We start from the raw sequence: 24,708 nt of genomic DNA, 5'->3' as shown, positions 1-24,708 counted from the left end.
CTATGATCGTCCTGTATCCTTCAAGAAAATCTATCAAGATTACCCCTTGGGAGTCCCAAAAAGCACTTGACATAACCTTCTGAGTGGTCTTCTCTCTCTTGGCTCATCTTCTAGGCTTTCCCGACCTTCCTTAAAACACTTGATCCATCTAAAAACTGTTGTTTTAAGTTGGGCAACAATCCCGTAAACTTGTTCCAAAGCTTCAATGATTTGGGAAGATGTCCACTTGAGTTTTGTTAAAAATTTGATGTTATCCCTGACCTGAAAATTGTTTTTTTCCACGGCACAAAAAGTATCCTTTTTTTTGAAGGTACCCTAATAAGACTAAGACAGGTGTATTAGTGACAGGACTTGTCTGAAGCCATCCACTGGTCACAGAGACATGTTTAAACACGTTCTGTTTGGAACAAACCTGTGCCTGTATGAACTGGAACTCTAGTAGCAATACTCTTTGACTCGCCCTCGTACATTTACAACCTTTATTCCTTGCTTTGGGATTTTTTTCATGCAGTAGCTGAAAGTCAGGAAAATCTCAGCTATAGTATGTGTAATTTTTTTAAATGCCCTTAAGCAGACCTGGGCTAGGTATTCAACAGAAACGTGCTGTAGTTTCTGCCCAGGATGCAGCAGTCAGCCTTAGTTAGGGCAGGAAGCAGTGGGCTGTGACGTCCTGGGAGAAGCATGCTAGGTGGTGAGAGGGAGACTCCAGTTCTGTAGTGCACTGATGGGGCATCAGCATCACCGGGTACTGCTGAGCCCCACTCAGCACCTCTCATTATGAGATGGCAGCCAAGCATGCCAGAGTTCTGGGCTGAGACAGCTTGGGCACCTGCCGGTGTGTGTGACGAAGCCCTGACCACCCCTGGCTTCCACCGGGCTCTTGAGAACCAGGATGATTCATGATTCCTTAGCGTCCTTCTGTGGAATGGAGCTCCACAGGGATGTCCCAGGCCCAGAAGCTTGACAGTTTGGCCCTAGTGTGTGCAGATGAATGAAGGTTATTCCACAGAGGCTGCATGGGGATAAAGAGTGATGATCTGGAAGGACAGAAGCCCGAACAGAAAACAGACTCCTCAAAAATAACATTTGGGGCCTGAAGCCACGAAGGCTCCCAGTGATCACTCTCCTCTGATTCAACCCCCACACTCATTACAGACGAATGTTTCTAAAGCCCTCTTCCCCATGAAGACCTGAGATTCCAATGATCTTTTCTCGTCTCCTATTTCATAAAGCCTACGATTGAGTGATAAATTCAAGAGGGGGGGAACATTCTGAGAGACAAGTTCTGACTGAAATATTGGATTCTTTGTGGACACCCAGATGCCATCTCATCTAATCCTGTCCGAGCGTGAGGGAACGTACCTGAATCAGCTTCATCAGACTGTTGCCTGCCAAATATGGAGGAGGTGACATGATGGAGTAGTTAAACTCACAAGTCTTGGGAGCACAAAGACGCGGGCTCAACCCCTGGACCTGGTATGTGCTACCTGTTACTTCAGGTACATTATCTAAGCCTCTTGGAACCTCAGTTTCCCCATCTGTAAAATGAGAATAGCCTACAACAAATGGTGGTGGGGATTAAACGAGGTGAGCCACATAAAGGTGGGCACATGCCCAACGTTCTATTCATGGTCATTGTTATTACCGTGATATAAAGATCCTCAGAGAAAGCTTCTCTGGGGGCTGGGGGCTGTCGTGGGTCACAGAACAGAGCCCATAGACTTCAAGGCTCACCAGGTAAATAGGAAAGTAGTACATGGAATTAGGACATTCCTGGCCAGTATTACTTTAAATAAGAGGCACGTGGTCTCAACAAGGCCAAATCTGAATTTCTCGTGTTCTGTCTCCAGCCTGCCCCTCCTACATCTTCCCCATCTCCAACCTTCCCACTGCTCAGCTCCCAAACCTTGATGTCTCTTTCTCTCACACCCCAAATCCACACCACCAGAAAACCTCTCTTTCATCTGGATTATCCCATTGTCTCCTAAGAGATCTTCCTGCCTCCACCTTTGCTCCCTCCTGTTTATTCTCTACCTGTTGGGAGCTGTCATGCCAGCAGCTAGTGGCTTCCAATCATACCCAGTTAGAAGCTGGAATGCTGAGGTGAGCCTCCCAGGCCCTTCACTTCCTCCTCCTGCCTGCTCTGCTCTAGCCACAGTCACCTTCTCCCTGATCCCTGAACATACTCCTGCCTCAGGGCCTTCACACATTGCTACACGGCCTGCTTCCTTACTTAGACATCACTTCTCAGTGAAGCCTATCTCAACGACTCTATTTTAAATTGCCCCCTGTGGTAGGCTGGGTAATGGTCCCCAAAATATCCACACTTTAATCCCTGGAACCTGTAATGTTACCTAATTTATCTTGAAAGAGACTTTGCAGATGTGATTAAATTAAGGGTTTTGAGATGGGGAGATTAGCCTGGATTATCCAGGTGGGGCCTAAATGTAATCACAGTGTTCTGATGAGAGGAAGGCAGAGGGAAATTTGACTACTTATAGGGAGAAGCCAATGTGACAACGGAAGCAGAGATTGTAGTGGCCACCATCCAAGAAATGCCAGAAGCTTCTGGAAGCTGGAAGAGGCAAGGGGCAGATTTGACACTACAGCTTCCGAAAGAAACCAGCCCTACTGACACTTGATTTGAGCCCGGTGAAACTGATTTCAAACTTCTGGCCTCCAGAACTGTGAGTCAGTTTGTGTTGTTTAAAGACACTGAGTCTGGGGGGTTTGCTACAGCAGCCATGGGACACTGACACCACCCCTGCACACACACACACACACGCACGCACCCTATTGTCCTTCCTGCTTCATTTTCTCCTAACCCCTTGGCTGGCACACTTCATTTTACTTGTTAGTATTGTCTGTCTCCCCTCACTGGGGGTCAGCTCGGTGAGGGCAGGAGTCTTGGTCAGTTTTGTTCACTGCTGCATCCCCAGTGCCCACATCAGGGGCTGCTTTTCTCTGGAATGAATGCATCAGTGTCAGTGCAGACTCAGGTCAGGCACCCAGAGAGGGGCAGCTCCTCCCTCCCTGGCCCAGGTTCCCGCAGCAGCCCTGCTGGTAGGGACTGAAATTGTGTCCCCAAAAAATCTGTGTTAGAGTTCTGACCCCTATACTTGTGGATACAAGCCCGTTTGGGAAGCAGGGTCTTCTTTCTTATGTTAATGAGGGCCTATCAGCTGAGAGTATGTTCTAACCCTAATCACAACAGCAACACAGACAGATGAGCAGGCACCAGCAGGGGAGACGGACACTACCTGAGAGCTAGGGAGGCAGATGAAGCCACATGTGGGAAGGACTGCGGGCGACTAGAAGGTGAACTAGACAAAGCCCTCTCCCCATAGCCAGTGCTCTGAATTCAGGCTTCTCACCTCCTGAACTGTGAGAAAATAAATTTTTTTTTTTTTAAACCACCCACTCGTGCATAGTTTTAGAGACAGACATCACTAAGATATCGTCCTGATAAAAGTGCCTGAATAAATACCGAAAATATTTTCTGCTTATCTTATTTGCTTAAATCTTTAAATCTTCAGATCATCAATATAGTTATTTTATTTTTTGCTTTCACATACAAATATATGTTATTTTCATCTTCGGAAGGAATTTTATTTTTCAAAATAGTTTCTGAAAAGAACTATTTGAAAAGTTCATTAATATAATAACATTGACTTATCAATCAATCAATATTCCAATTTAAAAAACACGAGCCCTTGTGGTATTTCTTTTCCAGCAGTACTAGGAAGCTAAGGTGCCTGCACTGCCCTCCCATTCCAGCCCTACAAGGAGCTCTGTCCGGCTCTTAGAAGGCCCCAGGCTGACCCTCCTTCCTGCCATCTGGAAGCCTCACATGCCGGGAGGTGGGCGTGTGAGCAGCTCAGGCGGGAGCCTCTGTTGTGGCAGGAGAGGGGTGTGTGAGGTGAGGCTCTGGTGACTGCCAGCTACCCACCCCCCAACCTGGGATGGGGTGGAGAGCGGGGGAGACAGCAGGGTGCAGACCTGCCGGGGGTGCCAGCTCTGTGACTACAGCACCGCTTCTCAGGTATAAAACGGGGGTAACACCATGACCCCTCATGTGTGGCAACAACTAAATAAAAAAAAAAAAAAAAAGGGGTCGTTAATTCACTTTCCAGGAGCCCTGGTGGTTCAATGGTTAAATGCTTGACTGATAACCAAAAGGACAGCAGTTTGAACCCACCCAGCAACTCCAGGGGAGAAAAGGCCTGGTGATCTGCTACAGCCTAGGAGACCATATGCGGCAATTCTACTACAGCCTAGGAAACTATGGGGCAGTTCTACTACAGCCTAGGAAGCCCTATGGGGCAGTTCTACTACAGCCTAGGAAACCCTATGGGGCAGTTCTATTCCCTCCTGTAGGGTCGCTGGGAGTTGTAATTGAATTGATGGCACACGACAACAATTCACTGTAGTGAGATATCTTGTATTTTTTTGTGGATAGCCATGTTCCTGGGAAGCCCATTTCAGAGGGACAGTAGGTCCCAGGGCTTGTCCTTGTGGGGCTCAGGGCAGGTGGCCAGTCTCGATGGGCCAGCCATGCCACTACTACCATGGGGTTCCTGGGGCCTGCCTTAGAGCCGTATTCCCAGGAATTCTGGCCTAAAGGGTGCTGACCCAGACTGCAAAGAGGGTCCTCCTTCTTGCTGATGAACCGTTGTTCACAGGCCTGTCCTTCACCGCCTGCCAGTGTCTTCCTGGGGCTTGCTAGACTAGCCCAGGTTTCTGAAAGCAGTTTACAGAGAGGCTTAGAATCCTCTAGAACTCCTGTCTCAGGGAGTCCCCTCCCCCCGACCCATTGACGAGATTAGGTAATTTTCTTACAAGTTAGAACATCAGTGTTCAGCCTGTGAGAGTTATCAGACATCAGGCCCCTAGTCTTAAATGCAGAGCAAGAAACCAAGGCAGTGGGGTTGTTGGGGGTCTCTAATGTGCCTCTCCTCCAGCCATCACTGTAGAGCCCTCCTTCTCAACCTTGTCATGCTCTCAGATCCCGCTAACTGTTCCCAAGCAGAGTCAGAATGGCAATACCCTCACCTGCCCTCCCTAAGCAACAGAGCCCACCTGCCAAAGTGAGGATTCCCAAGGAAGGACCTCACTCCCCTTGCTGAGGCAAACACGGCAGTGGGTGTATGCCTGGTAAGGCTAGGCCTCAGAGGACAGGCCAAGGAACAACTCAGGATGAAGGGGATGTGGGCACCACGTCCCAGCAGGGGCTGTGGAAGCAGACCCGTGTGAAGGCTAACGGCTGAGGCCACAGGTGCATCGTACTGCCCTGGCTCTGGCTCCTGCTAACTGTATGATCTCAGACAAGTGACAACTTTTCGGAGCCTCAGTTTCCTCATCTGTAAAAGGAGTACAGTAAGACTATCAGTCGCGTGGGACTGTTGTGAGGCTTAGTGTACCTGAGAATACTGCACGGAAACTGCTGGACACATGGTTAGTGCTCAATAATGTCAGCTACAGTGATGATGATGGTGGTGATGATGACGACAGCAGCAGGCTCCGTGCCTCAAGGACTTTATTTATTGATCCTATAGTGAGAGCAGACTCTGAGGCCATGTAGCCTCTCACTGTGTCTCCCCTGAGGGGAAAGGGCACTTGCCCCAGGGTCTACAGGGACCCTGTTCCCCATAATCTGTGCTCTGTTCCCAGGCTGCCTCTTGTAGGGGCAGCAGATGCTGGCCTGCAGCCACTGGAGGAGGCGTTGAGGGTGGCAGCAAATCCCTTACCTTGATTGTCATAGGCAGTGATGACTTGGGTCTGCTGAGGGTGTTGTTTCTCTGCCAGGTGTCCTATTTAAGGAAGGAAGAGAGGCTGCAGTGACCACTGGGAACACAGTGGAATTTTCTCCAGGCAGAGCAGAGAGCTGTGTGCATCTGTAGGAGAGGCAGCCGAGCACGTCCACAGGCCTGGCCTCAACACACGCACTCATGGGCACATCCGCACAGTGTGCACATGCGTTCACAAGGACACACTGGTGGCAGCCCGTGTGCTCACCCCCTCATGCCTCTCAGCAGGAGCCAGCACAGGCTGGGTTTCTTGTAGAGCAGGCTGGAACACCTGGGAAGTCCCTGACTTTAGTGTCCTCGGGCTCAGTTTCCAAAACACTTTCCCACACACGGGCGTCTCACTGATCATCACACTCTTTCCGTGGAGCAGCCTGGGAGGTTCCTATCCCTATTTTAACAGATGAGGGGCCTGCAGCTTAGACTGGTCAATTTCTTGTCAAAAGCCCCAAAGCCAGGGAAGGTCAGACCTGGGACCTGAGTCCTAGGCCCCCCGACTCCCAGCTCAGCCTCCCTCTGCGTCAAATAGGGGGCAGCCTACCTCCATTTCAGCCTAGGAGTTGGGGTGACTTACAGTTTGGTTCAGTTTCACAAACACTGGCAGGACACTCAACTTGTAGCTCTCTCCACACACTGGGATATTTAGGTCCTGGGACACAGAGTTGTTAGCTGTGGGGTCCGGCTGCTGTAGAGAGATGCCTGGTGCTGCCATGAGCCATGAGGAGAAGCCCACAGACTGACCTGCCCCTCCCATGAGGAGCAGAGCCTTTCCTACTTTCTTCCTTTTCAGCCATGCTGCTGCTGTGGCCTGGTCTTACTGAGGCTGCTCTTGAATCTCTGCCTCAGAGGGGCCAGGGAAGACGGGGGAAGGCCAGGAGTACGGCAGTAGGAGGCTCGCCCAACGCTGCCACCCTGGACTGCCATCCTCTCTGTGGCTACCCGCTGATCTGCTGGAAGGCCGTAGGGCCTGGCCTGGACACAAGCATGCCTCGGGGGCCCCGGCATGAAGAGGTTTCGCTTCAGATGACTCCCTTTATGCATCCAACCAGGTCTGCCACTCAATGCTTCCCTTGCCTGGGCCTAAGCATAAGCCAGTAAGGGTAGGAGGTGGGGCACTGAGCCTGGCTGGGCTTGGGATCCCCCTGGTAGGGTCTTGCTCCCTGGAGAAGCCTGCCTGTGTCAGCCTTCCCCAATGAGCTGGCCCAGCCAGGCCCCTGAGCCCCCTGGGCCGAGGTCAGTTGGCCAATGGCCAGGTCTACTCTATGTGCCAACTCAGGGTGATTTGGCATGCTGGGCCAGAGCCCCGGGCCAAACTCAGGCGAGGACAGGGAGGCCTCCTCCTGCGGGCACAGCTGGCTGCACCTTCCCTCGGAAACAGGATCTAGGAAGGGAATCCTCAAGGGAGGTGATTGGCTGGCACAGCCACCACAGGGTATTTATAGTCTGGGCTGCAGGATTGGTGTCCCTGTAGCTGTGGGACAGCAGTCCCTTGCTGCTAGGCAGAGTTTGGCCAGGACCAAGGAAAGCAGCCAATCACAGCCGGGAAAGCCCGTTGCTGGGCAAGCTATTGGGGGTAGTAGGGCCCAAACACCTGCTGCTGAGAAAAGTCTGGACTGCTCCAGGCTCCCCCGCCCATCCAGCCCCTGCCAACACCCTAGGCCAAGGAGTGCACAGAACGGCAAGAGGAGAAAACGCACCCTTTGGGATCAACCCCGTGCTCAGCCTCATTTGCGCACACTGCACTGCACACGCCGGCAGCCACGTCCTTCTCGGATGAAGGCAGTGGTGACCAGGGCTGGGTAGTCAGCTGGTGACCAGGGCTGGGGGCCTTGGGCACCAGCAAGGCAGAAAAGGTCAGCTTCAATACCTGCGCCCAGAATCTTGCCATCAGAAAACACTGAAAGAAGCTGTTTTAATTTCTGCATGCAGGCAAGTGTGCCATTTGACAAATAAATGGACGTTTCCTCTAAATGACATGTATGGGTGGAGCAATGCAACCGTCACGTTTTCTGGGCTCGGGACCTCTGCAGAGCCTCTCTCAAGCCCTGCATTTACCCAAAACTCTCAGTTTTCGGTATAGTTTGGCAAGAGCTACTTTAATCATCCTCTTTATCAGATGACACGTATTAAGTCCCATTTCATGTCTTTCAGAAGAACCTCGTAATAGTCTTGTCATCGTTACTGTGTCACTTTGTGTTTTCTTGTATTTCTTTTCTAACCTTCCCCCAAACCCAGGAACCCTGAAGATGGCAAAAACAGGTTGAATTCAGTATATTTCAATCTCTCCTGATATAAAAACAAGCCCAAGAAGCCACAAGATGACTCTCAGACAACTCCAGCAAGGTAAAGGCGAGCTGCAAGAGGGGATGCTTAGGCACACGCTGGCCTGGCACGGGTGCCCTGGATGGGCTGCTGTGTATTTCTGTGGTCGACACATCTCTGGAGGTCTGATTCTTACTATATAATTCCCAGATGCCCGCAGCACAGTTTCTCTAACTTTGGTGTCTGCTCCAGGAAAGCCAAAGCTGCTAAGTCTCCCATTATGCCCTGGTAGTAAGGCTAAGTAGGCCATTGCACCCATGCCCATCAGCCATGCCACAGAGGATGGTTCCCCAGTGGGGGAGGGGTGTGGATGACTCCGACCCATGTGCAGGGTGGGGGATATAGGCAAGTCGCCCCAGGGCATTGATACTCTACTGCAGTGAATGGTGTTATGCTTACAAGCATTTTGACATTGCTCTACAAGGTCAGGGGCTCTTGAATGTCTTGTGCACTGTTTCACCCCCATCAATTAGAACCAGGCCTGGCACAAAGTAAGTACTAGAGATATTTGTTGAGGGAATGAATTTACTTTGAAAACATCATCGCTTCCTTTCGTTCTGTCGGAAAGATGATAGAGCATTGATAGGCCTGTTTGTAGAGGGTCATGGGGTGGTTCCTTCAGAGTTGGCATTTGATGAACCAGTCAACTGATGTGGGGCTCACATAGCCGGGGTCTGACGGAGCCTCCTACTGGGGCTCTGGAGTAGAGGTCTTATTAGGATTCTCACAGGCCTACAGTGAAGTCTCACTGTCCCTGCAGGCTGGGCTGATGAACCTCTGAAGGACACAGAATAAGGCCATTGTAGTCGGCCATCACAGCATTCCCCAAGAGGTCCTGGGCCTGCAAGGTGATGGATGCCTGGCATCAGACAGAATAAGGAGGCTTTGGAAGCTGACTTCACTCAGACCTTATTGCACTGGGGGATCCAGACCAGCAGGAAGCCACAGATTGGCATTTTCCTGGGCTACTGTCCTCTCTGTTCCGAAAATTTTTCAAAAGATGAATGTTCTGCGTGGCATGGAAATCCCCATCTCCCATGGGAACACACCCAAACCTACCATTCCCAACAATGCCAAGCCCTGCCCTGTAGCTCAGCCAGGCCAGCACATAAGTGGGTGCTCGAGCTTATGGCATCACACCCCACCCACAACCTTCAGGAGTGTGGGGGTCCTGCTAACGGAAAACGTTCCAGGATCACCATGGCCCTACAGGCCTGGCTGAGTCATGAGCAGCCACTGTCTGAGTGATTAGACGTCTAGAGGCCAATCTCAGACAAATGAATAATTGAAACCCAATCCTTCCAGTCATTTTTCAATGTATTGAACTCCAGATGTTGAAAATAAAATAAAGGGAATTTACCATGAAGATCATTTTCTTCTATTTTCTGCCATTTCCGGATTCCATTTCCGACACCTTGGAATCCTGTGAAATAACAAGGATTGGCATGAGACGCTCTGTGGTGGAGAAACCCAGGCAACGTGAGTGATGTGGTGGTTGCAGACCTATTTGGGTTAAGGTAGGCCTGGTGGAACTTGGCTCTCTCAGGATCCAAGAGGGGCTGCTGTATGAATGAGACGCACTTGGGGAATGAATGTAACTCTCAAATTTTAAAAACATTTTCATAACGTTAAAACAGTAGGGACTGGTTATCAGAATTATCTACGGAGAATTTTCTCAATGCAGGAGCTCGTTTTCTACTGCCATGTCTCTACCACATAAATATGAAAACATTATTTTAGAAGACATTTGTCATTCATGTCGCCTAGCTATTTCCGGATGTGGCGAATCCACCACTTTTATTGTCTTGATAGAGAAGGAGGTACAAAGACTGCTTATCCTCATGGGAACTGAAAATGATAGCTCCTGCTTTCCCAGCCTCCCTTGCAGCTACAGCAGATGCATGTGTGGCCTGGATGCACCTGTGCCTGATTTAGCCTTGGGACCTGGTAATGCAACAAGGAAAGGAATGGAAGCTGTCTCTGGCGGTGGGTGGAAGTGGTAGCTGCAAGGTCGAGTCCCTGGCATGAAACTGGTATACATTCTGGCAGTGGTAGCAGCTGCGATAAAGTCAAGTTCCTGGCGTGGAAGAGCATCTAGTGCTTCCTGGGGCAGCACAGATTTCCTCACCCCCCAACCAGCTCTGCGGCAGTTTAAGCCACTGTTGTCGGAAGCTCAGCCTCCAGTCTGGTTCTCTAGCCCTTTCAACTACTCGGAGACCTCCGATCCCTTGTCTTCTGCAGAGTCCTGCACAGCCAGTGATTGTGGCTTACCAATCAGAACCCTCACTGACACAGTTATGGAGTGGAACGCACAATTTTGGGGATTAAATGCATAAAATCTAAGACTACAAAGCGCTTTCAGACCTGTTGCAGGCAGCTTTAGGCTACCTCCTCTACTGCCGAGGAACACATCAACTCTCCTCTCTGGTAGGGGATGACGGCTTCCACACACATTTTTGAGAAACACTATTCTAAGGAAAGAGTCCCTGGTGATGCAAACAGTTAACGTGCTTGGCTGCTAGTGGAAAGGTTGGAGGTTTAAGTTTACCCAGAGGCACCTCAGAAGAAAGGCCTGGTGATCCACTTCTGAAAAATCAGCCATTGAAAACCCTATGGCTCAAAAACTGGACGAATGGACATGGGGAACTTGGGGTGGAAAGGGAAAGGGGGAGAGTGCTGACAAAACATGGGGATTTGCAACCAATGTCACAAAACAATTTGTGTATAAATTTTTGAACGAGAAACTAATTTGTACTATAAACTTTCACCTAAAGTACAATAAATTTTTAAAAATGTGTATATAAAAAAGAAAACCCTATGGAGCACAGCTTTGCTCTGACACACATGCAGTTGCCATGAGTTGGAGTCACTCTGACAGCAGCTGGTTGGCTCTAAGGAAATGGCGTGGAAAATGCTAGGGCTCTACAGGAAAGGAGAGAGAGCACCCCATGGCCTTGCAGCCCGAATCCCTAGGAACCCAACCTATCCACGCTTTCTTTGTCCCTCTGACTCCTTTCTAGCCACAAGGCCATAGCAAAAGAGCCACCTGGTTACTTCCCCTCTCAGTCCTCTGCCATGTGGCAATAACTGTGTTTCCCTCTTTTCTAACGTGGAGCTCAGGCCCTCTCCTTTGCACAGCTGAGGAAGGAAGATTGGCTCCCCAGCTGAGGACCTGGAGTGGGGAGGAGGCAGGAGACATCTGGGAGCGGGTGTGGTGTGAACTTGCTTTGGATCTTGTACACCAACAGGAGGCCCTGTCACAAGCTGGTCTTGTTCAGTGTTTTCTCTTGCTCATGCTTTGTCCTGAGGAGTAGGCCTGCAAGCTGGGCTAGCCAGGGGTCTCTTGGACATCGCCATTGCGTAGCAGGCCTTGGAGGCATGCACTCAGCCTTTTCTCTGCTGGGGTGCAGAACTGACTGTGAAGAAGTGACACGGGTCTCTCCACTGTCATAGAGTCTGGGAGAAACCTCCTTCAGGCAAAGATTTGGAGAACAACACCAGCAGAAAGGGTCAGCAAGCAGGGGTCTCTTTCCCTGAGTTGAGTGTGAAGCACATTGTCTGGGGTCATGGGGGTTTTGTGCCAAGCAGCAGGCAGTCCCAGATGTGCTCAGAGGGGAAGTGAGAAGTGTGGCTCTTAGGCTGACTGGGAACTGGGCCTCAGGGGGCCCTCTGGCCTTGCCGCGCATTGGGGGAGCCCTTCTGGACTGTGGTGTGTGTAGCAGCAGCAGCCTCACTTCTATCACGGAGTCGATGGCTTCTGCTAAGTTCTTAACTGTGAAAACCCTGGGAGGGCTATTTCCTCTTCTCCCAGGAGTAGCTCTGGGAACTAAAGAACCAACTAACCAAAACAACTCTGGTCCCCAAATACCTCCCAAGACTGGAGCACCTGTCAACATTCTCAGCCCTCCAGAATGTAGTTCCTTCCCCTGCCTGCCTCCCCAAGAGGTGCCCAGGGGCTCTGGGGGCAGCTCCAGGCTGTGTGGCTGGCAGGCGCAAGGCCATCCGCGGCACCACTGTTTCAGGGAGGCAGGTGTAAGGTGAATGTTAGACATGCATAGGGGCTCTGGGGCTCTGGGGACAGAAGAGCTGGGGGCAGGGGGTGCAATGTAGCAGCAGGAACTCTAAGGAGCGCTAGTGCCAGAGGGGAGGTGGGACTCAGAAGACGTTTTACCCAAGGGGCTGTCAAGCATTGTTCCCAAAGAACTGGAGCACAGTCAGCCTAGTGCACGCTCACACCAGCCTCCATGAGGGCTCTGAAAGCTTCGTCATAGACCCAGGACCCCGAAACTTCTGAGAGGCTTGTCGAAGCCTTCATTATTAGCCATCTATAATCTATTCATATTGTGTCGGGTCCTCTGGAAAGTCCTGCCTTCTGCAATCTCGCTGTTGTTGTTCAGTGCCATTGAGTCGATTCTGACTCGTGGTGACCCCGTGTTACAGAGTAGAACTGCTCCATAGGGTTTTCCTGGCAGTAATCTTTATGGCAGTAGTCTTTTCTTCCATGGTGCTGCTGCGTGGGTTTGAACGACCAACCATCTGGTTGCCATAATTGCTCTAAACTCTGCCCCCCCACTCCCCAAACCAAGCCCCTTTTCTTCAAGTGGATTCTGATTCATAGTGACCCTACAGGACAGAGTAGAACTGACTTATACAGTTTCGGAGACTGTAATCTTTAAGGAAGCAGACTGCCACCTCTTTTTCCTGTTGAGCATCTGATGGGTTCGAACCACTGACCTTTCAGTTAGCAACTGAGGGCTTAGCCACTGTGCCACCAGGGCTTCTTCAAATGGCTCTATAGTCACTTCATTTTACCATTTGCCAGAAAGTGTGTAGGACAAGTAAAGCTAGTGGATAAGCTAAAGTGGGAAGAACAGATTTCAATCCTCACTCAACCCAAGCTGGTGTTTCGTTTACACTATGCCTTCTAGGAGCCCTGATGGCACGGTCGTTAAAGTGCTCGGCTGCTAACCAACTGCACCAAGCCGCTCTGTGGGAGAAAGATGTGACAGTCTGCTTCCTAAGAGACTTAAAGCCTTGGGAACCCTATGGGGTCCTACAGGGTCGCTGTTGGAATCACCTCGAGGGCAGTGGGTTATCATAGAAGCCTGGGAGAGAGGCTCAAGAATGGGGAAACTGAGGACACGAATTGCGCGAAGTCACAGGGGAGGTCAGAAACCGGCTTCTCCTCCAACACCCGTTTCCACAGATTGCGCTGGCTCCCCAGTGCCCTTCAGTGCGCCCTGTCGGGGAGCAGGCCTCGCCAAACAGGAGTCAGGCCTGAGGCACAGCCCCCTTCCTCCAGGGCATCTTCAGACCCTGATCTGCACCCTTTCAGGAGTGGCTGAGGAAACAGGCTGGAGTGGGGGGTGACAGAAAGAATGAAAGCACCCTCTGGCCTGCCCAGGAGTTCACCTGGGGCAATCCCCGGACTGCGGGTTGCCACCAGACGCCAGTGCACGGCGCGGGGGCGCAGGTAGCCCTGTAGAGAGGGTGCTGACCTCGCTCCGGAGCGCGTGAGGCGCCCCCCGGCGGGCGGGTCCTGGGGCAAGGAGGCCGAGGTGCTCGGGTGCCCAGGCCCGGCGCGCATTACCTCCTCGGCGCTGCAGCAGCGCGCCCGGGTCCGCCTGCAGGTCCGAGTGCGTGCCCTGTGCGGCGCGCCGCTTCTCCGAGTGCACGATCAGCAGCATGTCGATGGACACCGAGTTGCTGTCCTTCTTCAGCTCCATGGTGCCGCCTCCCTCCCGGATGGCCCGCCGCGGCCGCTCTCGAGGCTGCCTGCGCTGCAAATGGCCCCGTGCGCCCCGTGCCCTGCGCGGGAGAAGGCGCGGGAGAGGGCGCTCCCCCGCCGCCTGGCCGCTGGGCGCCGCGTTTCGCTGACTCTGCCAAACACGCCATTAGGGCCCGCCCGGGAGGGCGCGACTCTGATGAAGCCGCTACAAGTCACCTTTGAAAGGAAATCCCCGGGCCAAGCCTGATCTGCACCGGAGGCCGCAGCCGACAGAGGCAGCAGGTTCCAGAGGCTCCCTCCCTGCGCCCCTGCCTCCCACGGGGAGCTGGAAGCGCTGCCTGGTTCCGGAGAGGGCCCGAGGCAGACCCGCTCAGAGAAGCCACAGGCAAATGTAAAAATCTCACAGTGTTGTCAACAGTGAGAGTCCTTTCAGGAAAAGGAAGCACAGCAAGGGAGCTCCAGACTGAATGGCGAGGTGTGGAAATATTGGCCAAGTTTTGGCCTTATATCCAACTCATTACCCAGGTGGGTTGTGGAGGGTGACAGCTCCCTCTATAGGAGGGAGCTGTGTGGGGGTGTTGGGATCAGGAACTCTCCCTGAGTTATGACCCCACCAGATCTTGAAACGTGCCCACTAGGCATTAACCTAACAGTCCACTCCCACCTGTAGGGAAAGTCTTAAAATCTCTGTTCCTTCTAGAACCTGGCTCCTGCCCTGGGGGACAGGGGAGGGATGGGGACAGCAGAGGAGGCTCCAGGCACAGGGAGCACGCCTGCCTACTCCGTTGTCAGGGAGCTGGACCTGGGAGACTGTTCTATTTTTACCCGGGCCAGGCCCGCAGCAGCAGTGTGTTTGGCTGGAGGTCTCAGGAGTGTTTACAGTGTCATCTGCCTGATGACCCTTGGCACCATGAGCCCACCCCGCTGGGGAGCTGTCACCTAACTTAAGACTCCACCGTTAATAAATGACACCCACATGGAGGCCTTTGTTATCAGGACCTCTCCCCTCTTTGGAGTGTAATGAGTCTCACTTGCAGCATGGTCCCTGAAAGCTGCCGCCTTCCCTTTGGAGGTAGCCTTGTATCACACAGGCCTGGGTTCCAATCCCAGCTCCCCACTTGCTGGCTGTGGGACCTTGGACACAGCATTTTCTTGCTGTTAGCATGGAAATAAAAATTCTCATAGGGTGTTGTGATAATTACATGCAGTAAGGTGCCTGGTGCATACTAAGTGGTCTACAAGTGGTAGCTATCGTTCTTACCTCATTTCGAGAGTGAAGGAACAACCATTATGTGACAAGCAAGTCAGTGATGGAATGGGGGCCATAGCCACACCCTCTGCCTGGGGCTCACTGTTTGGTCTGCTTGCCACCTCACTGCATCACCCCCTTGCCCACTGGGCATCCAATGAAAGGAGAGGTCACCTGCATCCCAGAGTGGAATCCTTCAGGAGCTGAGCCCTTGGAGGGGTGGAGGTGGTTGACTCCCAAGGCCTGCTAAAGCAAGTCCTGTCCTTTCTTCTGTCTGCATGTGTGCGTGCATGCACACACACACACACACACACACACACACAAGGATAGGAGGCTGGCTAAGCCTCGTTGCCTTAAAAAGGGTTGGGGAAGTAAGAACAATGGATTCTGTGAAGCTCCTGAGTCTCAGAGATTGCTTGGGCAGCCCCTGGTCACAGGGTCCCCCACCTGACCTGGGATGGTCTTGCCTAACTCCTTGACGGGCTAGTCGACTGAGGCACAAACACCAGCAGAAGCTCCTGTGCAACACCCCTCCTTGCTGGGTGGGCCTGTGAGGGGACGCCAAGGAAGCTAAGGGCCCCTTACCTGACATTTGTTTCCTCCCTGCGCCGTCCTCCACCCTCAGTCCCTTGCTGGAGAGTGTCACTCTTAGGAACTTGGCCCACCCTCCCAGAGCTGCGTCTTGGAAAAGAGAGGATGCCTCCTGGGGTGGGCAGTTAGGGGAAAGAGCCAGAGGCATGAACACTGGTGGAGGCCAGCAGCCAGCTGGTGGAGAGGAGTGGGAAAGGAGAGAGTGTGCCAGCCAGAGGTCCACGAGGATGGTCTGCAGGCCGCCTGCCTCTCTAATATGTCTGAAAACAGATCTTTGAAGCAGCATTTCTCAACTTCAGCCGTATTGGCAATTTGGGCCAGATAATTCTTTGTTAAAGAGTGTTGGAAGCACCATGGTTAAGTGCTGGGCTATTAACCTAAGGGTTGGCAGTTTGAACCCACCCAATGGCTTTGCAGAAGAAAAGACCTGGTAATGTGCTCTAGTAAAAATTACGGCCTAAAAAATCCTATGGGGCAGCTCTACTCTGTCACATGGGGTCACTATGAGTCAGAATCAACAAGACGGCACTCGGTAACAACGAAAACAATAATTCTTTGTTGTGGGGACTGTACTGTGCACTGTACAGTAGCATCCTTGGGATCTACATACTAGGTGCCAGTAGCATCCACTTCACAGCTGTGACAACCTAAAATGTCTCCAAACCCAAAACCCACTGCCCGTTGAGTTGATTATGACTCAGAACGACCCCACAGGGCTTCGGAGACTGCAGTAAATATCGATGGAAGCAGACTGCCACGTTTTCCTCCCGCGGGGCCAGTGGTGCTTCCAAACCGCTAGCTTTTCTGTTAGCAGTTAATCACTCTAACCACTGAGTTGCCAGGGCTCCTAAAATGTCTCCAGACATTCCCAAATGTCCCCTTGGGGAAAATTTGTCCCCCACCCCCACCTTGTTGAGAACATGCATTTGGATATCCTGAAATAGCGGCTGTGTTGCAGTCCAGGCTGCTACTCCTTGCAGCCTGCAGGTCACTCCCCACTCCACCCCCACCCTTGACCTCAGTTGACCCAACTCCATCCCTTTATCCCCACTCTCTGTTCCTGGGTTGAGAGGGAGACACATGGGGGAGGGGATGTGGCTGGGGCATTTAGCTGTATCAGGGAAGGGGAGAGGAAGCAGGAGAGAAGACTGAGATACCTTTCAGGCAGGGATTCTATCTATCAGGACAGGAGTTATACCCTCAGCCTGTGGTTTACACCCAGGGCCCACCCTCCATCTATAGACCCATCTCTTCCTCTTTCTGCCAAACCCACACGTGCTGCCATCTCCTCCACTGCCGCCACACACCTGTCCTATCTGCATCTAGGCTTTACTCACCGTATCAGCCCCTCTACCCTGCCACCATCTTGAATGATAGATGATTCAAGGCCCTCTGTATTCTGACCTAACTAGTCTGTGTCCTTGTCCTAGGATCTGGCAAATCATGGGCTGCCTCCATTTCTGTGCAAAGCTTTAATTATTTTAATCCAGGATACCACAAGACAAGAGGGCAGTCAGAATAGCTGTGTTGTTCCTTTTATCCTCTGTCAAAGTTAATGCCCGGGCATGTCCAGTTGTCACCCATACTGCCTCCACCCCCTTTGCTTGCAGGTGAGATTTTTCAGTTGTCTGAATGGTTTGGACCCTGAGCTGGCTTGCTGTGGTGAAGACGAGGAGTGGTTCACGGGGCAGGGCTTGCGCCTGGTGGCGGAGGCCCTCAGCAGATGAGTGCCTTCTCACTCCTATTACTACTTCTCCTCAGAAATAGTAGTGCCTCTGGGACCACTAGTCATAACTCTTCTACCTCTCTGAGGATCCCAAGTTTCTCTCTTTTCTATAGAGATGGTAAGGAGCCAATACAAGGAAGGCATTTAGCAGGGATTTGTAGACCTTACATGCTCTTCTGCACTGTTGCAGTAAGGCTGGGGCACACAGAGAGTGGGGTAACTTGGGGCAAGAGCAATAGACAATGTCTTAATTCCCCCAGTTTTTCCTGAAATAAGTCAATCGTTACATGGGGCACCAGACATATAGGAAATTTCCCAGAAACCTTTTGAGAGCTGATGTAGGCTTCTCAAGGTCCCTTGACTAGCTTGACTTGGCTCTCGCCCACTGCTGGTTTTTTTTTTTTTTTTTTTTTAATTGCTGTTTCCTCTTTCTGGAAACCTCTTTGGACTTCCCTGGCAAATGCAGTCTAACCATCCTTCAAGGCACTTTGCTGATCCTCACCTCCCTGCTGAAGCCTTCCTGGCCTCCCCGGTCCTTGGAGCTCCTGGGGGATGCCAAGTCTGCTTAGGGCCTCTCTTTTAAACTATTCCAATAGTTAATAGGATGTGGACAATCATCCCAGCTCTGGCTTCATACCAGCCAAATTCAGAAAATAAGTCAATTCCCACACCCTGGAGCAGTTATGCCTACAGAAGTATGTTTCCAGACACCGCCTCCTAGCAGGGTGGCCTTGGGCAAGTTACTTAACCTCTCTGAGCCTCAGTTTTCCTGGTCTGTCAAATGGGTAAGGATATTGTTGGGATTAATTGAGATAAAGTACTTAGTGTCGGCTTAGTTATAGCTATGGCAGCTTCCTGTATTACAGACACACTCCTGTCTGGGTCCTGCTCTGAGGAGGGTCTCACGAATGTGGTCAGTGTGGGGTGGGGGTGGGTAGAAGAAACTGGAGGCATCCCTGAACCCCTGTGGCACACAAAGCTGACTTCCTTCCCTGTGTCTCTGCTCTGTGTCACTACGGTACCATCACAGAGGAACTCAATGAGCCATGGAATTCAGTTCATGAAGACCTGACATCAGATTTACGCAGTGTCTGCCTCTTCAGAGGAGTTGTGGCTCAGTACAGTTCACTTTCCTCCCCACCCTCACCCCTCTGCTGCACTCGGTGAACGCTGCATGTGCTTTTCCCTTCTATGGGATATGCCCTCTTGTTAGCTCCATGTTATAGATGAGAAAACTGAGGCTAAGGGAGCCGAGGTGGCCATAGTTAAGTTCCCACAGTTATCTCACAGGTAGTGGGTGGCAGCTTAATCCTGGACACGTCACTCTGTATGACACCCGAACTCTTTGGTGAACCCTCAATAGAACCATCACATGCCTAAAAGCTGAAGCTGCCTTGCACCCAGGCCAAGGAGAAGAGCAACCGTCAGCCTGCAGGGGAGATACTCTGAGCAGCCATGGAAAACACACCTTGAGACAAGGCTCTGAAGCCTTGGAAAAATTCTTTGAACTTGAACCCTGAGCTGGGCCTTTGGGGACAGAGTCTCTGTAGCATCAGTAATGGAAGAACTGGTGGCAGTGGCAGCAGATGAAAGTTGGTGGCTGGGAGCATTAAGTAGCCTTTAGGAGCAATGAGGCAGTCCTGCCAGGGAGAAAGAAGGAAACATGAAAGGGCACTTTGTGCTGCAATGAGCTCCATAGCATTCCAGGGAGAAGATGGTTACACTGCACACAGGGCTTTCCCACTCTCTTGGTTTGCTGTGACTAAGTGAAAGGGTAAGCACAGAAGAGGGAGTCCTGTTCTCCTAGAAAAGAGGGTCCAAGGAGGTGGGGGTGACATCTAAACCAAGTCCTAGGGAGCAAGGAGTTGCAGAGAGCCACGAGAGAGACACGAAAGAAGGGCTTCCCAGGCAGAGGAGGAGCCTCATGGGGCAGGGAGGGTTGCGGAGATGGAGGTGAGAGAGAAGCTGGCCGGTTTCAGGAAGCCAAAGCAGAGCAGTGATGGGAGGAGGGGCCAGAAGGGAGCCAAAGGGAGCCAGGGCTAGTCTGAGGGGAGAACCTCTGTGGGTGGGGCTTCTGCTGGCCATCTGAGCAGCAATGCAGGTTGTTGTCAGCAAGCATGGAAGAGCAAGAGGATTCACAAAGGTGAGGGGCAGATCTGATGGTTACCATGGGCATGAACAAAAGCATTGCTACCAGAGATTGGGCCAGGCAAGGGGCGGGGGGTGGGGGTGGTGGAGGTGGTGGCATGAAAAGATGATCAAATACCAAACACATGTGCTACATAGGAAAAGTGACACTGGGAGTGTGGGGTGGGGTTTCTAGATAAGGTGGGAAGCTGGGCTCAGAGGGAGAGGACAGGCAGGTGCCAGGCACTGTTTGGAGCAGGCAGGTGAGACACAGCACCTCCTTTGCAGCTGAAGGCGAAGAGCCCAGCTCAATCCTCAGACTTCGGTGACCCACTCTACCTGAGCTGGGTCATAGAATTATATAGGGATTCAGTGAAATGAACAGCTTTGCCAAATTCTCCTCTTCTGTAACTGGTGAGGAGTCAATTCTATGAATTCCAGCCTTTGGTGGAAACTGCTTACCATTTATGCCTGATTACCGTGTACCAGGAGCCTGTGGGCTTCATTGAGTATATGCCTGGCTTACTGGGTGGTAAATTTTGCTGGACGACAACACTACGTTTGTTGAGTCTGTTTTCCCATGTTGAAGGATTAGAGGGAACATCTGTGAAACTCCACTTCTATTGCTTTCGCAAGGACCAGACTAGGGCTCTTTGAGAAGAAAGAGCAGGTTAAAAAAAGACCTGGTGATTTACTTCCCAAAATTTAACCAATGAAAACTCTATGGTTCACAACTGAATACTGTCTGATATAGTACTGGAAGATGAGCCCCCTAAGCTGGAAAGCACTCAAAATACACAGTGGCTATAATAATGGACTTAAGCATACCAGTGATCACCAAGATGGCACAGGCCCAGCATGTGAAGTCATTATGAGTCGGAGCCAACTTGAGAGTAACTAGCAACAAGTGAGGTATATAAACCCAGAGGCCTCCGGGGAGGATCTGTGCAGTGGGTGGGCACAGGAGTTTATACCAAAGAATGACCTAGACATCCCAATGCCCTTATGTGCTCTCTGATGGGTGATAGCTTTGAGGAGGCTTCAGCTGGTCCAGTTTGGGGGGATGACACCTGCCTGGCCTGTGGTGGTAGAAGGTACCTCTGGGGGTGGGGAGCAGTCCCAGCATGTACTGCTGCTCCCTGACAGTGGGCATGTGGACTTGGGCTAATGGAGTAGCTTGTCTGCAGGCAGTATCCAGCAATGAGGGCAGGAAGGGCTGCTGGGTGCCGAGGCAGCCTTTGGCTCCTCTGTGGTAAGGATCTTCCACATGTGTAATTCGGAAGCATACCCCTTCTCCTAGATTTTCTATACTAGTGGTTGGGAAATGGCCTATTTCTAAAAATGGATTTTCTTTCTTCCATCTCTTCTCTATTAGTGTTCCCAGCAATATATCTTCCTGTAACCCATCTTGTTTTCTGCTTTAGCCAGCTCCTAGAACTTTATGTGGCACCCACTAAACCTTTGCTGAAGAAGTTTGAGTGTTGAAGTATAAGAGGCTGCAGTTGGGGCCTCCAGTCTTGAACTGTGGCTCATTCCGGGGACCCTGCCTTTTCCTGGATGGAAGAGGTTGTACTGACAGACTGGATGCATTCTTTCACTATGCAAGGAATAAAGCTGAATCAATCGCTGTGGAGTCTATTCTGATTCATGGCAACCTCATATGTGTCAAAAAAGAACTGTGACTGATAAGGTTTTCAGTGGCAGATTTTTTGGAAGCAGTTTGCCAGGGCTTTCTTCTAAGTACCTCTGGGTGGACTCGAACCACCAACCTTGCCATTAGCAGCCCATGTACATTAACCATTTGCACCAGCGGGGACTCCTTGGGAGGAACAGAAAAGGATAATTGATCTGAGAACTTCCCTTCTTCTTCTTCTTCACTTCCCCAGATTGAGTTTGAAGCTGACCATTTGGATACATTGCTCTAAATTGCCCATTTTTTTACCCTAAAAAGCAGGAAACTACCATCGAAAGGTATTTTCTAATTGTAGACAGAATCCATGCTCATTATTGAAAATTTGGAGCTTTGATGGTGCAGTGGTTAAAAGCTATGGCTGCTAGCCAAAAGGTCGGCACTTCAGATCCACCGGGGGCTCCTTGGAAACCCTATGGGGCAGTTCTACCCTGTCCTGTAGGGTCCCTGTGAGTCAGAATTGACTCAACAGCAATAAGTTTTTTTGGTTTAATCTTTGTGGAAGCAAACTGCCACATCTTTCTCCAGCAGAGCAGCTGGTAGATTAAAACCACCGACTTTTTGATTAGCAGCTGAGCACTTAGCCACTGTGTCACCAGGGCTCCTTGTAATAAGTATATACGTATTTAGAATTTAATCTAGGGTCACTTAATGTACGGTTTTGCATCATGATTTTCCCACTCAACACATGAAATGAGAAGATTACCGAAAACTCTTTAAAGCCCAATTTAAAAGGCTATCTGACTGCTTAGGCTATTCTAATGGAAGCAACAGTCAAGAAATAAAACAACACGTTGCATTGGGCAAATCTGCTGCAAAAGACCTCTTCAAAGTGTTAGAAAGCAGAGATGTCACTCTGAGGACTAAGGTGCACCTGGCCCAAGCCATGGTATTTTCAATTGCTTCATATGCATATGAAAGCTGGACAATGAATAAGGAAGACCGAAGAAAGAAGAATCGATGCCTTTGAATTATGGTGTAGGCAAAGAATATTGGATATACCACGGACTGCTGAAAGAACAAATGAATCTGTCTTGAAAATGTGCAGCCAGAACACTCCTTAGAAGTAAGTGTGGCGAGACTTGTTCTCATGTACTTTGGACATGTTATCAGGAGGGACCAGTCCCTGGAGAAGGACATTATGCTTGGTAAAGTAAAGGGTCAGTGAAAATGAGTAATACCCTCAACGAGCTGGACTGACACAGTGGCTGCAACAACGGGCCCAGTCACAGCAATGGCTGTGAGAGTGGCGCAGGACCGGGCAGTGCTCCGTTTGGTTGTACGCAGGGTCGCTATGACTCGGAATCGACTCAATAGCACTTATTGGGCTTTTGGTTTGTTTTGCACTTTCCACTTTTTATAAATAACGTGATGATAAGTATCTTTGTGTTTATACCTTTGACCACGTATCTGATTATTTCCTTAGAATAGATTCCTGGAAGTGGAATTACTGAGTAAAGGTTATGACTATTTTAAGGCTTGAGATATAAATAATGCCAAATTACTTTCCAGAAAGATTGTGCCTATTTACAATCTCACTAGCTGTGTATGTCACCTTACCATACACCATCACAAGCATCCAGTAGTCATTACATAAACCACTGAGCGTATGAAAATGGATAAATGGTAACTCATACTAATTTTTATTACCCCTGAGATTGAACATGTTTAAAATATAAATTTCCTTTTTGTGTTTTTTTTTCTCTTTTTGTGATTTTTTTAATTTTTTATTTGTATCCTTTGTTCCATTTTCCTACTGGGATGGCACAATGTTTAAATGTTAGTTGGAGAAAAAAAATATTCCCCCAATCTACCTCAGACCTTTTCTATTTCATACACAAAGTCTATGGTGAAGCCATCTTTATACCTCTGGCCGCTTTAAGCTCTATGAGGGCCAGGCCATGGTCTTACTCATTCCTGACCCACTTCCCCCTCCACTGTGCCTCATATGTGTGTTGTACACAGAGGTGCTCAATAAAAGTTTGAATCAAATTGGACGGAATTAATGCTCCCAGCTAGCTGAGATTTCTCTCTTTAGCCTGGAGGTGTAACTGAGCTTTCCAGAGATCTGTAGCACTTGCTGTTCTGTGTCTTTCTCACAGACCTTCGGAAAATGGAGGAGAAGGAGGTTAAATTCGGACGAGCGATTCTAAAGGCACCTTCCTATTCTGTTGACAGAGCCACCTGGAGCATGAATTTGGGGAGAGCTCAGTTCCAAGAGCTCACTTCTCACAACTGGACCAATAAGCAACATCATGATAAATGGAGAAAAGAATGAAATCTTCAAGGATTTCATTTCACTTGGATTCACAATCAACACCCATGGAAGCAGCAGTCAAGAAGTCAAAAGACGTATTGCACTGAGCAAATCTGTTGCAAAGGACCTTTTTAAAGTGTTGAAAAGCAAATATGTCATCCTGAAGACTAAGGTGCACTTGACCCAAGCCATGGTATTTTCAATCGCATCATATGCATGTGAAAGCTGGACAATGAATAAGGAAGACCGAAGAACTGACACCTTTGAATTGCGGTGTTGGCGAAGAATATTGAATATACCGTGGACTGCCAAAAGAACAAACAAACCTGCCTCGGAAGAAGTACTACAAGAACGCTCCTTAGAAGCAAGGATGGTGACACTGCATCTTACACACTTTGGACATGTTGTCAGGAGGGTTCAGCCCTTGGAGAAGGACGTCATGCTTGGTAAAGTACAGGGTCAGCGGAAAAGAGGAAGACCCTCAACGAGTTGGATTGCAATGAGTGGCTGCAACAGTGGGCTCAAGCCTAACGACAATTGTGAGCATGGTGCAGGACCAGGCAGTGTTTCATTCTATGGTACAGGGGTTCACTATGAGTCGGAACCGACTCGAAGGCACCTAACAACAATAACAACAACAGTTCTGAGACAGTGCTGCTCAGTGCCATTCAGCTACCTTCTCAGCAGATTCCACGAGCCTTGGACTCATTCGTTAAACACAATTTCCGTTTTCGACCTTGCTGCTGTGGCTCTCCCTGATCGACCTGTCAGCCATTCCCTGTCTCAGCATTTCCATCCATGACACCTTCATTGACTTTCCATAGTTTTCTCTCTATAGCTTGTTCAAATCTCATCCTCTTGGATCTAATGGTGTGCAAAGGAGGGAAGCACTACATTCCAAAGTACAGGTAGTTTGAATTCCAGAATCTTAACACTCTATGGTATTCTAGGCCTTTTCCTGTGGATGGAGATGATGAAAATCAATTTGTCTCTCACCACCACTTCCAAAATATCTTGGGCAATGCCAAGAGAGGTATCCAATGGCACATAAAAGCCCATAGAGAGATTACCTCTTCAGTTTTGCCAAGTGTTTATTACCAAGCTTTTGAAATGCCCCTTGCTTATTCCTTATAGTGATTCATAGCAACCCTAGAGGACAGAGTAGAACTGCCCCATAGGGTTTCCAGTGAGCGCCTGGTGGAAATGAACTGCTG

At 50.2% G+C, this 24,708-nt stretch overlaps 1 protein-coding gene across 2 annotated transcripts in view; it reads right to left on the bottom strand.

Annotated features, from left to right (window-relative positions):
- KY (kyphoscoliosis peptidase) overlaps window positions 1–14,292 on the bottom strand; it is a 57,335-nt gene extending 43,043 nt beyond the window's left edge. For both annotated transcript variants that reach the window (XM_049870466.1, XM_049870467.1), the window contains exons 1-3: window positions 13,717–14,292; window positions 9,487–9,549; window positions 5,748–5,810 (exon numbers count right to left, since the gene is read on the bottom strand). In XM_049870466.1, the coding sequence (XP_049726423.1) occupies window positions 5,748–5,810; window positions 9,487–9,549; window positions 13,717–13,852 (262 nt within the window). In that variant the 5' untranslated portion in view covers window positions 13,853–14,292. The remainder of the gene's footprint in view (window positions 1–5,747; window positions 5,811–9,486; window positions 9,550–13,716) is intronic.
- Window positions 14,293–24,708: the final 10,416 nt, after the last annotated feature.

The sequence above is a fragment of the Elephas maximus genome, chromosome 26 (genome assembly GCF_024166365.1).
Source record: "Elephas maximus indicus isolate mEleMax1 chromosome 26, mEleMax1 primary haplotype, whole genome shotgun sequence".
Taxonomy (NCBI): Eukaryota; Metazoa; Chordata; class Mammalia; order Proboscidea; family Elephantidae; genus Elephas; species Elephas maximus.
This window is presented reverse-complemented; position numbering and strand designations above follow the sequence as displayed.